The sequence below is a fragment of the Colletotrichum acutatum genome, assembly GCF_030867785.1.
Source record: "Colletotrichum acutatum strain CBS 112980 chromosome Unknown BDZ83scaffold_208, whole genome shotgun sequence".
NCBI classification, from domain to species: domain Eukaryota; kingdom Fungi; phylum Ascomycota; class Sordariomycetes; order Glomerellales; family Glomerellaceae; genus Colletotrichum; species Colletotrichum acutatum.
This window is the reverse complement of record NW_026849202.1, coordinates 41,520-53,546: the sequence shown is the minus strand read 5'-3', so window position 1 is coordinate 53,546 and position 12,027 is coordinate 41,520. Positions and strand designations below refer to the sequence as shown.

The following is a 12,027-nucleotide window of genomic DNA, read 5'->3' as shown; positions in this document are numbered from 1 at the left end:
CAAAGAAGAGGCTGCGAAAGCTTTCGAGCGCTGGCTAAAGACAGTACCGGAAAGCCATATGATCGTCTTCTCGGACGGCTCCAGGGCGACGAACGGAGCCGTGGGGTACGGCTTCGTCATCTACCGAGACTCCAAACGCATAGCGCAAGGGTGCGGCCGACTCGGACTAGCAGAAGTGTTCGACGCCGAGGTCGAAGGGGCGCGAACCGGCCTCAGAAGGGCTCTGCTCACCAATCGCGGTCATCCAATCCACATATGTATCGACAACACCAGCGTTATACAAGGCATCCGCGGCAAGGCGCCGGACTCGTCACAAGACGCGTTCCTCGAAATCCAAGAAGCGGCCAGGATATTTGATATACGGACGCACTGGTCCCCGGGACACCAGGGCATCGAAGGAAACGAGGCCGCGGACCGGCTGGCCAAAGAAGGAACGACACTGCCGGCGCGGATGGGTCAAATGGCAACACTAGCGGGCATCAAGCGGCTTGCAAGGGAAAAATTACAAAGCCAGCACAGGAGATGGTGGTATAAAGAGCGAAGGCCGCGGTACGCGGACTTGGGGCTTGAGGCAGCTCTGTCCAGCCCTCCTGAACTGGCCTTGCCGCGGGCTACGTTACATCACCTGCTGGCGGCACGATCGGGTCACGGGGACTTCGAGCAATATCACCGACGTTTCAACCACGACGACGCTCTAATGATGTGCTCTTGTGGAGAGGCGAAAGACGTGGACCACCTGGTCTACTGTCGACTAACGCTGGCGAGGAGGCAACGGTGGCCGACCCTCCACTCTCGCAGTATGCCCGAGCCCATAGGTCCTATGGGATCTCTCGAGGCCTACTTCAAGAGATTAATCACCGACCCACGAGGCTTCGAGGCCTTTCTCCGCGTGACGGACTTCTTCCAGAAGATCTGTCTGCGGTAGCAGCATCCACACCTAGGTAGATGTGAGTGCGGACTACAAAGAACCTCCCGATTCCAAGGGACGATTTGGGAAAGAATGAAACTGGGGCACCAGCGGGAACCGGGGACAGACAGAACGCGTAGTGGCCACAAGGCATGATTTGGAGGACGATGTAAAGAGACGACGTACTGTAGAGTAGGTAGCCTTGGCTCACGGCCCTCCACGCCATATACCCTTCGGGAGGTCTGCGGTAAGGGCTCTAGCCCGGCCGCCACGGCGTTAAATACAACAACAACAACAACAACAACAACCGGGTGCACCAGAAACTCAACTTCGAAGAACTCAAATCCAACTCCTCCGTCCTCATCATCGCCGGCTCGGAAACTACCGCAACAGCTCTGTCAGCAATCACCTACTACCTCTGCACAAACCGCCAGGCTCTCGAGAAACTCACCCACGAGGTCCGAACAGCCTTCTCCTCCGAGGCAGAGATCGAGATGGTCAGCGCGCAGCAGCTCCAGTACCTGCAAGCGGTCATGAACGAAGGTCTTCGAATGTACCCTCCCGTCCCTACGGGAATCGTCCGCAGAGTCACCGACGATGGCGGTGTGTTTCTGGGTCAATATGTGCCGAGCGGAGTAAGTCCATAGTTCTATTAATTTCTGAAGGGTTGACAAGGGGAGAAGAACATCATGCTGATGAGTTGGTGATATACAGACGCTGGTACAGGTCTGGCATTGGCCTGCCTTCCACAGCCCGGAGAACTTCACCCTCCCTGACTCCTTCATCCCCGAGCGTTGGCTCGATGATGCTCGCTTCTCTGGCGACAAGAAGGAAGCGTTCCAACCGTTCTCGGTCGGCCCTAGAAACTGCATTGGCAGAAAGTAAGTTGCATCATCCTCTGCCTTCCATGATGACGTGTTGAATTGTCGGGCGCTAATCTGCTGCATCTTTTTACAGCTTGGCTTACGCGGAAATGCGTCTCATTCTTGCGAGAATGATCTGGAACTTCGACATGAAGCTATCGGAGGAAAGCCGGGGCTGGGATGACAAGAGTCAAGTCTATCTCCTCTGGGAAAAGGGCCCAGTCAATGTGTATCTCACGCCAAGGGAAAAGGCTTGAATATTATGGGTCTATGTGTCTGCATAGGTACTTGGCAGTCTTCTAGGGTGATTCCTCTTGCGAGATCGATTCGGCGTCATGCGCTTGCGCTGCATTATGAGTAGGCGTTGGGAACTAGCTCAATTGGATATCGTTACTCATGAACTGCCCCTCGCACTTGGAAATGAGTAAAATCTTGATATAAATGCTGCCATCACTGCCTATGTCAGTCTCCGATAGGTGTTGTATCACAAGAGTTGGATTCCTAGTTCGCGATTCTGTTGATGAATGAGAAGCTTTGCAGCTGATAAGCTCTGCAGGGAAGGCCAATGGGCATTTCGACTGAATTCTATCAGAAGTTGTGGAAGTAGAAATCACATAGTCAAGGATGAAATAAGGGGGAAGTTAGCATCACACTCTTATTTGAGATAGCTAGTCCAATACTGTTGAGTAACTGGCCACGTCAGTCAATCGTGAGGATTGGCTTGGGTACCCACGTTCAGTCTCATTGAGGCAGGTACATGTAAGAAAGTGTTCAGGTCTACGTCCACGTGTGCATTCACCAAGATAGAGGCCTCAAAACTACACCAAACGTGACAGCCCTTACGAACAGGCCTTAGGTGGCCGGGAAGCATACGATCATGCACGTGCAAGATTCTAGATTCGAAAACACCCAAGAAAAAATATGGCCAAGGCCATTTCCAATGTAAAAACCAATTTGCATCATATATTTTCAAGCTGTGCGTCAGAAAACTTCCCACTAAGCGGCACCACCTACTGTTGCGCCTCGATGAGTGATATCGATCGCACTAGGCAAGACCAAGATACCACCTGGGAGGATCATCGGGATCTACTGAGTAGAACCTCCCGTTGGACCTCGTGAAAGACGCTATTTGGCCGAAAGCTAACGGGTGCTTAGGGGAAAACATACCTTGTAACTTATCAAAGCACATGCCCAATTCTCAGAAAAATCATTTTTACAAGAAACCCAGATGGGCTACGTTTAGGCTGCTTTAATATCATGCTGACGGCATAGATCCACTTCTGAGAATATCTCAACCAGAACTTGAAGACCTCTTGGGTAAGGTAGCCAGAGTTTTTCAAAAGCCATACGATTAGTAAATCGACAAAGCCGTTGCCTCTACGGAGAACGGGGAGACCACCGGTCTAAGCAAGAGTACATGTGTGCGTGGTGGGAACAGTTCACAAACGATCAATCTACCTGGATGCTTATACCCGACAAGTACTTACTTAGTCGTATTGGCTGGCGAGATGTCCCTGAGTAACGTGCTCTAATGACGGCCGGGTTCGAGATGAATATCACGACCGCATGTTAGCATACAAACGATGTCAATGCAGTACCGACGATTGCCTCGCATTAGTCAAACTCTTTTATTGGCTTGAAAGGCCATACATTTGGCCTGTCCTGAGGGGCTGCAGAGCATTCGAAGCCATATTGGACGGTTCAGCAACATCTTTCGACAACTCCAGTATCAATCTTTCATCACCATGTCTCCCTCGCGCATGGGGTAAAGAGACATGTGCACAGACAGCATGTTGTCACGAGTTATGGCACACAGCAATGGGCATACGGAGTGTGGTAAAGTGGCCTAACCTATCAAAGTAGAAATAGACAAAAGAGAAAGGTCTATATGCAGGATGTAAGTGAGATACACGTGATACAGCACGTGACAGGCACTTTGTGGATTGCGGTCCCTATCCTTGTTACGTGACACATGTCGTATCACCTCAGCTCGCCTGGCATCGATATGCCTCCATCGGTATCAATTGCTGCCTCATCGTTGAAGTCTCGTGCGAATGCACTATGCACCAAGATGGTCCATGTCATCTCTGTATCGGCGCTTGACCTCGATGCGATTGTCTTCTAGATCGTGTGATGTCGAAAAACTTGGACAATCCATCGGATGTACCCATTATTACTTTTCACGAACCCGGGTGTTCGAGGGTGGAACTTGACCGCAGGCTGCATACGGCAGCGGACTTGCTTTTCGCTGTGTCGAGGTTCACCGGTAGAAACAATGTGGTTGAGTGCGCCGCAAGTAGAAGTTCGTTCAAGCTAAGGTAGGGTTGATATTGTAATGAGGATGGAGGTCGATTGGGATGGCCGACTTCTCTCTGTTCTAGACAATGGAAACTCTCAGGTCAGCCAAATCTGCCTGGACGCGGAGACCGGATCTGCCTGGTCGAAACATGAAGCAATACAATTATCTATCCTTATTATGGGGACTTGAGAAACGCTTGAATTAATAGGCGATGCTGGCTTCGAGATTGTCCCTGAGATATTGGAAATAATGGATGGAGACATATGACTGGTAGATTTTACCAATTCGGGCTTTGTCACTTAGTCGGCGAAATAGCCAAAAGTGGCTCTACTGGTAATTCGATGTGTCGATCCAAATGAGAATGTGAATTGGCTGTGCGCAAGTTTTTTTCCACCTTACTCACCGGAGTCTGGACTCTGGACAGAGCCTCGGTCAAGCGCCAGTCCTCTCTGCGGCGTCCGGAGAATGTTTCCAAACGTGACTGAAAAGGCTTAGTCCCAACGGTGCATGTGCTTAGCTGGAGACCGAGTTTAGAAGAGAGATCAAGGTGCTGTTGAGAACTGTTGTGGTGTCGCATTACGAAATGATAAAGAGCGCCCTTACCCGGAATTAGACAAGTCATGACTGACACGCGTCGAGTGACGACTCCGAACACCCCTCCCCCCTCCAGGCCTCGATTGCGGTTGAGGGCCACAACTGGCCCGACAGCCAATGACGGCAATTCAGATTGATTGACTGCGCCCAGATAGGTTCATTTCGTCTCGTCTTAGAATTAGGGATCCCGGGCAACGTGTCACTGTGTCGGTGCAGCCGGCCACAGGGAGGTAGACTAATAGGTCCAGTTACCTTCGCTGGACGATTCATATTTGTTTGGTTTACATAGGCTGAGCCGCGGGACGTTGAGACAAGATGAACCCCCCTTGAATAAAGTTACGCAAGGCCTAAAAGTTCCGACACTCTCTTTCAGTGTGGGAGATTTTCTGCTCCACACCATGCATGCACGCTCAACTCGTCTGCTCAATGATGAAGATAGCTGAAAGTCAAAAGTCAATTAAGCCGGATGGCAATGTTTTCAGAGGAGGTCTTCTTTCTGCTCTCTTTTTCCACAGCTTCCATCTACTCCGCAAGTGTTCCGCGTTGACTGGAGCATAGGAGACAAAAAGGGAAGAAAATTCGGGGCCGGCGAGAGCGTTCTCCGCCCCTTTCCAAAGCTCTCCCACAGACCGATGTGGCCCAGGGAAATAAACAAGCTTGACATGGTCTCTCCGCTCAAGCCCACTGTCTCCCGAGCTCCGTCGAGCATGTTTTGTTCAAGTCAGCGGAATTTAGTCCAATCTCATTGAAGCTTGCGCGAACGCGCAGCGGCGCCACCCGCCAAGTGGGGAGTGGCCTCGTCATCCGGTGCCCCTTGGAACTTTTACCTGAGAAGGCCCAAAATGTCAAGGAACCAAACCCAGAAAGTCTTTCCGCCAACATCGGGAACGAAACGGGATGTGGGAGGCCCGAAGGTCGCTCCCGGGACCAGTCCCCACTCCGGATCGACCCCGGGTTCCGCTTTAGAACCACCTTCTTTCCATCTCAAGCTTCTCCAAGCATTTCTTAACCGCTTGGCGTGTGCTCTGAGGCTGAGTTAAGGACGTCAAGGACGCTTAAGGACAGGCACTGGCGTGGAGACGCATTGACTCGAAAAGTTGAAAATACGCCCCTGGCGGGGAACGAAGTCGTGTATGTGAGGCTCAGAAGTACGGAACCCTTGCGTGCCACGACGGCAACGGGTAGCGTATGACCTTTTGCGCGGTCCTGGTTGGACGGATGTTCAGACGATGGACCGCAGACTCTCGATGGAAGAGTCAAAAATAGCAGGGCCGGACGGGAGGTGACGAGGACTCCCCCATGTAAGGGGATCGGATGAGAGCGAAGTCTCCATCGAACGTCCACATCACGTAGAGATGAACGCGTTGATAGTGGAAGATGGCGGAGATGTAGAACGAAGATCGAATTGTATAAAGACTAGTCTTGGAGCCGGACATCTGTGATATCGAAAGAACCATCAGCCGCAACCACCGCAGCAACAACAGTCGCTTCTACAACAAAAGACTTAAAATCGTCTTCAACATTCGCTACAAATCTGGTCTTACTACGACAATATCAACAATGGTTCGCATCTCCACCATTTCGGCCGCCGGCCTCGCCCTCGCAGGCTGCGTCTCTGCCCACCCCGGCGAGCACCACAGCCATGAACACATGAAGCGCAACATCCAGCTCCGTGACAACGTCGCCGCCGTCGGCCAGCGCTCCCTGAACGCCTGCTCCAACACTGCTGGTGCTCAGGCCATGAAGAAGCGCGCCGTTGAGCGCCGTGCCCAGAAGGTCAAGGACATCCGCGCCGCCAAGGGCCTCAAGACCCGTAAGTACCTATTTGTCTGAGACTTGTGCAAACATCCATTGACGTTTTCCATAGCTGCCCGCAAGTACCGTCGTGATGCGGACGCGCTCACCGCCTGGGAGGAAGTCAACCACAACATGACCGCCTCCAGCAACAACGGCATCTTCACCCCTCTTGAGGATGTCTTCAGCGCCAACACCTCCTGCGTCTTGGCCCCCGAGATCACCGACGGCCCCTACTACATCGTCGGCGAGAACATGCGCTCCAACGTCATTGAGCAAAAGTGGTGCGATGGTGTCCCCGTCTTCCTCGAGGTCCAGTACGTCGACGTCGCCACCTGCGACCCCATTCCCCAGGTCGCCGTCGACATCTGGAACTGCAACGCCACCGGTATCTACTCCGGCATCTCCACCAACGGCAACTACGCCGCCGACGGCATGAACAGCACGTTCCTCCGCGGTATTCAGCTCACCGACGCCGACGGTGTCGCTCAGTTCGAGACCATCTTCCCCGGCCACTACGAGGGCCGCGCCACCCACACCCACTTGCTTTCGCACACCAACGCGACTCTGATGCCCAACGGCACCATCTCCGTCTGGAATGCTCCCGTCAGCCACATCGGCCAGGTCTTCTGGCCCGAGTCCATCCGCTCCGCCGTCGAGGAGCTCTACCCTTACAACACCAACGAGCAGAGCATCACCTCCAACGCCGACGACATGTGGTCCATCCTCCAGGCTGATGCCTCCTACGATCCCTTCCCTCAGTTCGTCTACCTGAGCGATGACCTCCAGGACGGTCTCTTCGCCTGGATCCAGATCGGTGTCAATGCTTCCGCTGACTACACCGATGATGATTACTACAACATTGCCGGCTACCTTGATGAGGATGGTGGCCACTCCACTGGCGCCACTGTTGGCGGCGGTGGTGGCTCCGGCGGCCCCGGTGGCAACGCCACCATGAGCGGCAGCCCTCCCTCCGGAACCGCTGCTCCCTCTTCGTAAGGCACTCTAGTCGATGGGCCTGACGCGGGACTTTCAGAACGGCCTGCTCCAATTTCTTTATTGTATGATAGGATTTCAGATACCTTTAGATGCATTGAACATACAATCTCAATGAGATTGAGCGCACAAATACCATTTCATTCATACTTCAACGATTATCCATTCAAGTCTTGCTGATAGATACTTTTGCCGAGAACTTTTGGCTTTTGCCGTTGCGTTCATCCTACCTGAGACACTAGGTAGGCGAGGTGAGGATTCGAGAGTGATCAAGTCTGCTTGATGTGATCATTTCAAGGCCTTTCAATCTTTAGGATTGGACTGGATCCAGTCCCCAAGAACCATGCCAGGGAGCGGAAGTCCCGAGAGTGGCTATAAAGTGTAACGTGGTCCTTATGTGGAACTCGTGGCTCGGATCGTGATTAAGTTACTGTCGGCTGATGCTCTTACAAGTTACATGGGTTCCTTGAGATATATGTTTTTGTACAAACACTGTCAGCGTGGGTGCCGCCGCTGTCAAGGTTGACCATAGAGGTTCAACACTACCTTAACTGCTCTTCTTACTTACTCTTCTTGCAATGAACAAGTTACTCGTCGCGGATTGAACTGAATTATCGCTTCAACCCCTATCTTCCTTTTCTGTGCTTTATGTTAACTGTACGCCTTGATTTCTTACTTTGGCTAGTTTTTAGGGCATTGATTTATCTCGTCAAGCCGTTTGAAGTTGACAATGATCATATGATGCCTACGATCCTTTAATTGACTTACCTATTTAGGAGAAAAAGGAGCGCGAGTATAGATGATCGAGGGACAGGCTACTAGCACCGATTGAACCGCAAGGAAACGCACGCTGTCGGTGCTCATCCGATGAGGTGCAAGAAACCGCGGCAAATCCATCTTGCTTGCATGCGCTCTTCGAAGTTCAAAACCATCATTTGAAAAATGGGATGATGCTTTATTTGTCCTAGCTGCGTCCAGTCACATTTCATAGAGATCGAGGAGCCAAAACAAATGATGACAAGTTGGAGCTTGGCGTCTGAAGCCCGCGACGAGACCCGAGCGCGTTAAATCGGCTCAGCCTTGAACAGGAGCCAATTGTGAAGTTGCGAAGGGCAGAAAGCGGAAACCGAATGTCGGCCTCGGAAGTTCCCCCCGATGTCACCGCACAATTAAGGTACAGCGGGTTGTGGGACGCATGGCATTTAACTTTTCTGACAGAATCAAAAGTCGATTTTCTCTCAACCAGCTCCTCGTTTGGACCTGTGACTTAATCTTGGAATAATGGTGTTCCAATGCCAAGACGGACGACTCCAAAAGTGGAAGCTCCAATATTCTTCGTCCCATCGCGTCCACCAATTGTTTCTTCCCTTTCATGCACGCGTTTCACCCGAAGGGAACCATCAGTGTTCCATCACCCGCAGTATTGACGCAGAATCCGTCCTTCAAATTGCCAAACTGAAAGCAGATTCGGTGAAAGGTTGTAGCCTAGCCTCTCATCCCTGAAGGGGACCTGGAGGGGCTGAACTTGCATTGCGATCCCGGCCCTGTAGGCGTGGGGCCACCCGCTCCTCCGCTGTCCGCCCGCTTGGAGGGGGCATTGAGACGACATGATAAATGAAGTGTTCCTCCTCATAAGACGAGCCTTGAGCTTGCACGTCTTGTCATGTCAGGCAGACCTCTACCGACTTGACCTAACCGCCATGGGCCTCAAGTACCTCGCATGCGCCGTCGCCATCGCCGCGGTCGCGATGCATCCTTGGCTAGCCACGGCCACCGACGTCGAAGCCAACATCACAGCCCTGACCGGTGGCGAACTCGAAGCCGATTGGACAAATGTTTTCTACTCCAAAGAGAAGCCTCTGCTGCTGGGAAACGATGGTGGTGCTGCCACGGGAGGATTCCATGCGTGGGATCTGAACAGCGATTCGCCATTGTCCGAGGTCAAGTCCATGATCACTGGCCGAACAAAGATCATCACGACAGTCTACAATGTTACGGGGAAAGACTATGCGCTTACTATTGCGATGCCGGACTCCATCATCCGTGTCTACGAGATGCCAGAATTTAAGGAGATTGAATCAGCCCAAGTGACGATGCTTGGAGATTGGGCAGCCATGTGCTCGTGGCGAACCAAGAGTTTGAATGACTACGTCTTTCTTTTCGGCAAGAGTGTGGTGGTGCAGTATCTAGTCCGCCCGACCAAGGACTCCATTGAACTGGTGGAGGCGAGAAACCCCGGCTCCAGCCGCTCAACTCATTTCTCACTGACTGAATCAGGTTCAAAGCATCCCAGTCCCGACGGAGTTCTCTGGCTGTGCTGTGGTACAATCACAAGCTAAAATGGTCGTCAATGCCGACGATGACAAAGATGTTTACATCTTCGATCTCAAAGAATCAACCATTGCCCCAGAAATCACTAAGCTTGGCGAAGCAGCGGAAGATGTGACTGGTATCGCAACATACGCCTCGAACTCCACCGACACCGAGTACTTGTTTGTCGTTCAAGAAAGTAGCATCGCCGTCTACAAGTATCCATTCGACCTCGTCGGCAACATCAAGCTCACTGGTCTCGAAGATATCGAAGTTCAGGGGCTCAGTATCTATCAGGGATCGACGGCAAAGTACCCTAGTGGTGCTCTTGGCTTTGCCGTTGAAGCAGACAACGTTGCTGGATTTGGAGTGGTGTCCTTGGATAGTGCTCTCGATGACCTCGGGATAGATGCCAACACCGCGTATGACCCTCGGAACCCAACTGGATCCCGCGATCGTTCTCCGATTTGCGACGCCTGCTCGGGCAACGGCTACTGTCAGGAGAATGCCTTAGGATGCGGCTGCTTCGCTGGCTTTACCGGCGACAAGTGCGATCAAATCCAATGCATGAAGAATTGTTCTGGAAATGGCGAGTGTGTTGGGCCGCAACAGTGCAAATGCGAGAACGGTTGGGGAGGGCTCTTCTGCTCGGCAGTCTTAGTTGAGGCTTCCTACGAAACTGACCAAAATGGCGGCGATGGAGATGATCCCGCCATCTGGATCTCACCGGAATCAGCAGAGAATTCCCGCATCATTACTACGACCAAGTCGACTGAGGGTGCCGGCTTGGGTGTTTTCGATCTGAAGGGCAAACTGCTACAAACTCTGCCGGCGGCGGAGCCCAACAACGTTGACATGATTTACGGCTTCCAAGCTGGAAACAGGACTGTCGATCTCGCTTTTGCTGCTTGCCGTGGCGACGATACGCTTTGGTAAGTGGTATACCAATTTTGCTGGATTCAAGTTACCTTGCACTGACACATTGGAAGTCTTTTCGAAATGACATCAAATGGAACCCTGAAAGATATTCCCGGCGGCATACAGCCTGTGCCAGAGGACTACAAAGTCTATGGTTCCTGTGTCTACAAGTCTCCCACCAGCGGCAAGCAATACCTCTTTGTCAACGAAAAGTCTGCTCGCTATCTACAATACGAGTTAACTTCCAACTCGAATGGTACACTCCAGACCACTCTCGTTCGCGACTTCACAGGAGGGTCAGGCGGCCAGGTTGAGGGATGTGTAACGGACGAGGAGAACGCTTGGATCTTCCTTGGCGAAGAGCCTTCTGCGCTGTGGCGATACGGTGCCGAGCCCGATTCCTCGGATGATGATGCCATTCAGATTGCTTTTGTGGGAGATGGCCAGACCTTCGCCGACGTGGAGGGTGTCACTCTTGTCTACGGCGTCAGACCCGATCAAGGATACATTCTCGTGTCTAATCAGGGCGTCAGTTCTTATAACGTGTACACCCGGGCCGATCCTCACTACTATGTGACAACTTTCACGATTCTCAAGTCATCGGATGGGCAAATTGATGCGGTCTCGAATACCGATGGTATAACCGCGGTCGGAACACACCTCGGAAAGGACTTCCCGCACGGGTTGTTTGTTACCCACGATGATGCGAACCAACTACCTGACGGTAGTACCAGTACCGAAGCTAGCTTCAAGCTAGTAAGCCTGGAGAAGATTCTTGGGGCCGATGTGATCAAGGCTATGAACCTCCTTGATGATGTAGATGCTAATTGGGACCCGAGGAAGTAAATAGAACAATGGGTTGCCGATGCGATTACTAGCTTACATAGATGTCAATAATCATACTTGTCAAATTTACTAGCCTCAACGACTTGAGTGATGGAAACCACATTATTCAACGGTCTTAATGAAATGCATCTATGATACGCAATAGAGTTAGCAAGTTGCCGCCTGGTTCCGAAGTCTGTTAAGAAGTTTAGAATCGTCTGATTGTATAGAGAATGCTGTTTCCATATTGGAGAGATGTGACCTGAAAAATCTCAACCACCTAACTGATTGTTCCAACCTCGAAACATCGCCAATACCCGAGTTCGAAGAGTCCATTACTACCGGCTTCTCCCATACTATCCCATCCTTAAACGACACTCTTGTTTCGAGACATTTTCGACTCTTAGGCTGATCTAAGTGAGCGAATGTTGCTGAGCCTTCCGACAGGCAGTCGCCGTCGCTGTTGCTCGTCTTCTGCAGCAAGAAGCAATGACCCGCCTGTATGAAGAGTTCTGATCTGT

General features: G+C 51.8%; 3 protein-coding genes across 3 annotated transcripts; all 3 read left to right on the top strand.

Moving 5' to 3' along the window:
- Window positions 1–1,224: 1,224 nt before the first annotated feature.
- BDZ83DRAFT_593184 (cytochrome P450 ClCP1) lies at window positions 1,225–2,027 on the top strand (the record flags this gene model as incomplete). The annotated part of the gene is made up of 3 exons (XM_060506604.1): window positions 1,225–1,542; window positions 1,622–1,788; window positions 1,865–2,027. Coding segments are annotated over 3 exons (648 nt in total), but the record flags the coding sequence as incomplete, so codon positions are not given.
- Window positions 2,028–6,223: 4,196 nt separating this feature from the next.
- BDZ83DRAFT_758199 (Intradiol ring-cleavage dioxygenase) lies at window positions 6,224–7,456 on the top strand (the record flags this gene model as incomplete). The annotated part of the gene is made up of 2 exons (XM_060514995.1): window positions 6,224–6,476; window positions 6,531–7,456. The coding sequence occupies 2 exons, from the start codon at window positions 6,224–6,226 to the stop codon at window positions 7,454–7,456; spliced, it is 1,179 nt and encodes a 392-aa protein (XP_060358075.1).
- Window positions 7,457–8,733: 1,277 nt separating this feature from the next.
- BDZ83DRAFT_642847 (phytase) lies at window positions 8,734–11,655 on the top strand. Its single transcript, XM_060509641.1, has 3 exons — window positions 8,734–9,678; window positions 9,731–10,695; window positions 10,753–11,655. The coding sequence occupies exons 1-3, from the start codon at window positions 9,061–9,063 to the stop codon at window positions 11,525–11,527; spliced, it is 2,358 nt and encodes a 785-aa protein (XP_060358074.1). The 5' UTR covers window positions 8,734–9,060; the 3' UTR covers window positions 11,528–11,655.
- The last annotated feature ends 372 nt before the right edge of the window (window positions 11,656–12,027 follow it).

Excerpts from the sequence above, each read along its gene's own strand:
- BDZ83DRAFT_642847 (XM_060509641.1), top strand. The coding sequence starts at position 9,061 with ATGATAAATGAAGTGTTCCTCCTCATAAGACGAGCCTTGAGCTTGCAC. Across the intron at positions 9,679-9,730 it reads ACTCCATTGAACTGGTGGAG|GTTCAAAGCATCCCAGTCCC; the intron begins GCGAGAAACCCC and ends TGACTGAATCAG. Across the intron at positions 10,696-10,752 it reads CGTGGCGACGATACGCTTTG|TCTTTTCGAAATGACATCAA; the intron begins GTAAGTGGTATA and ends ACACATTGGAAG.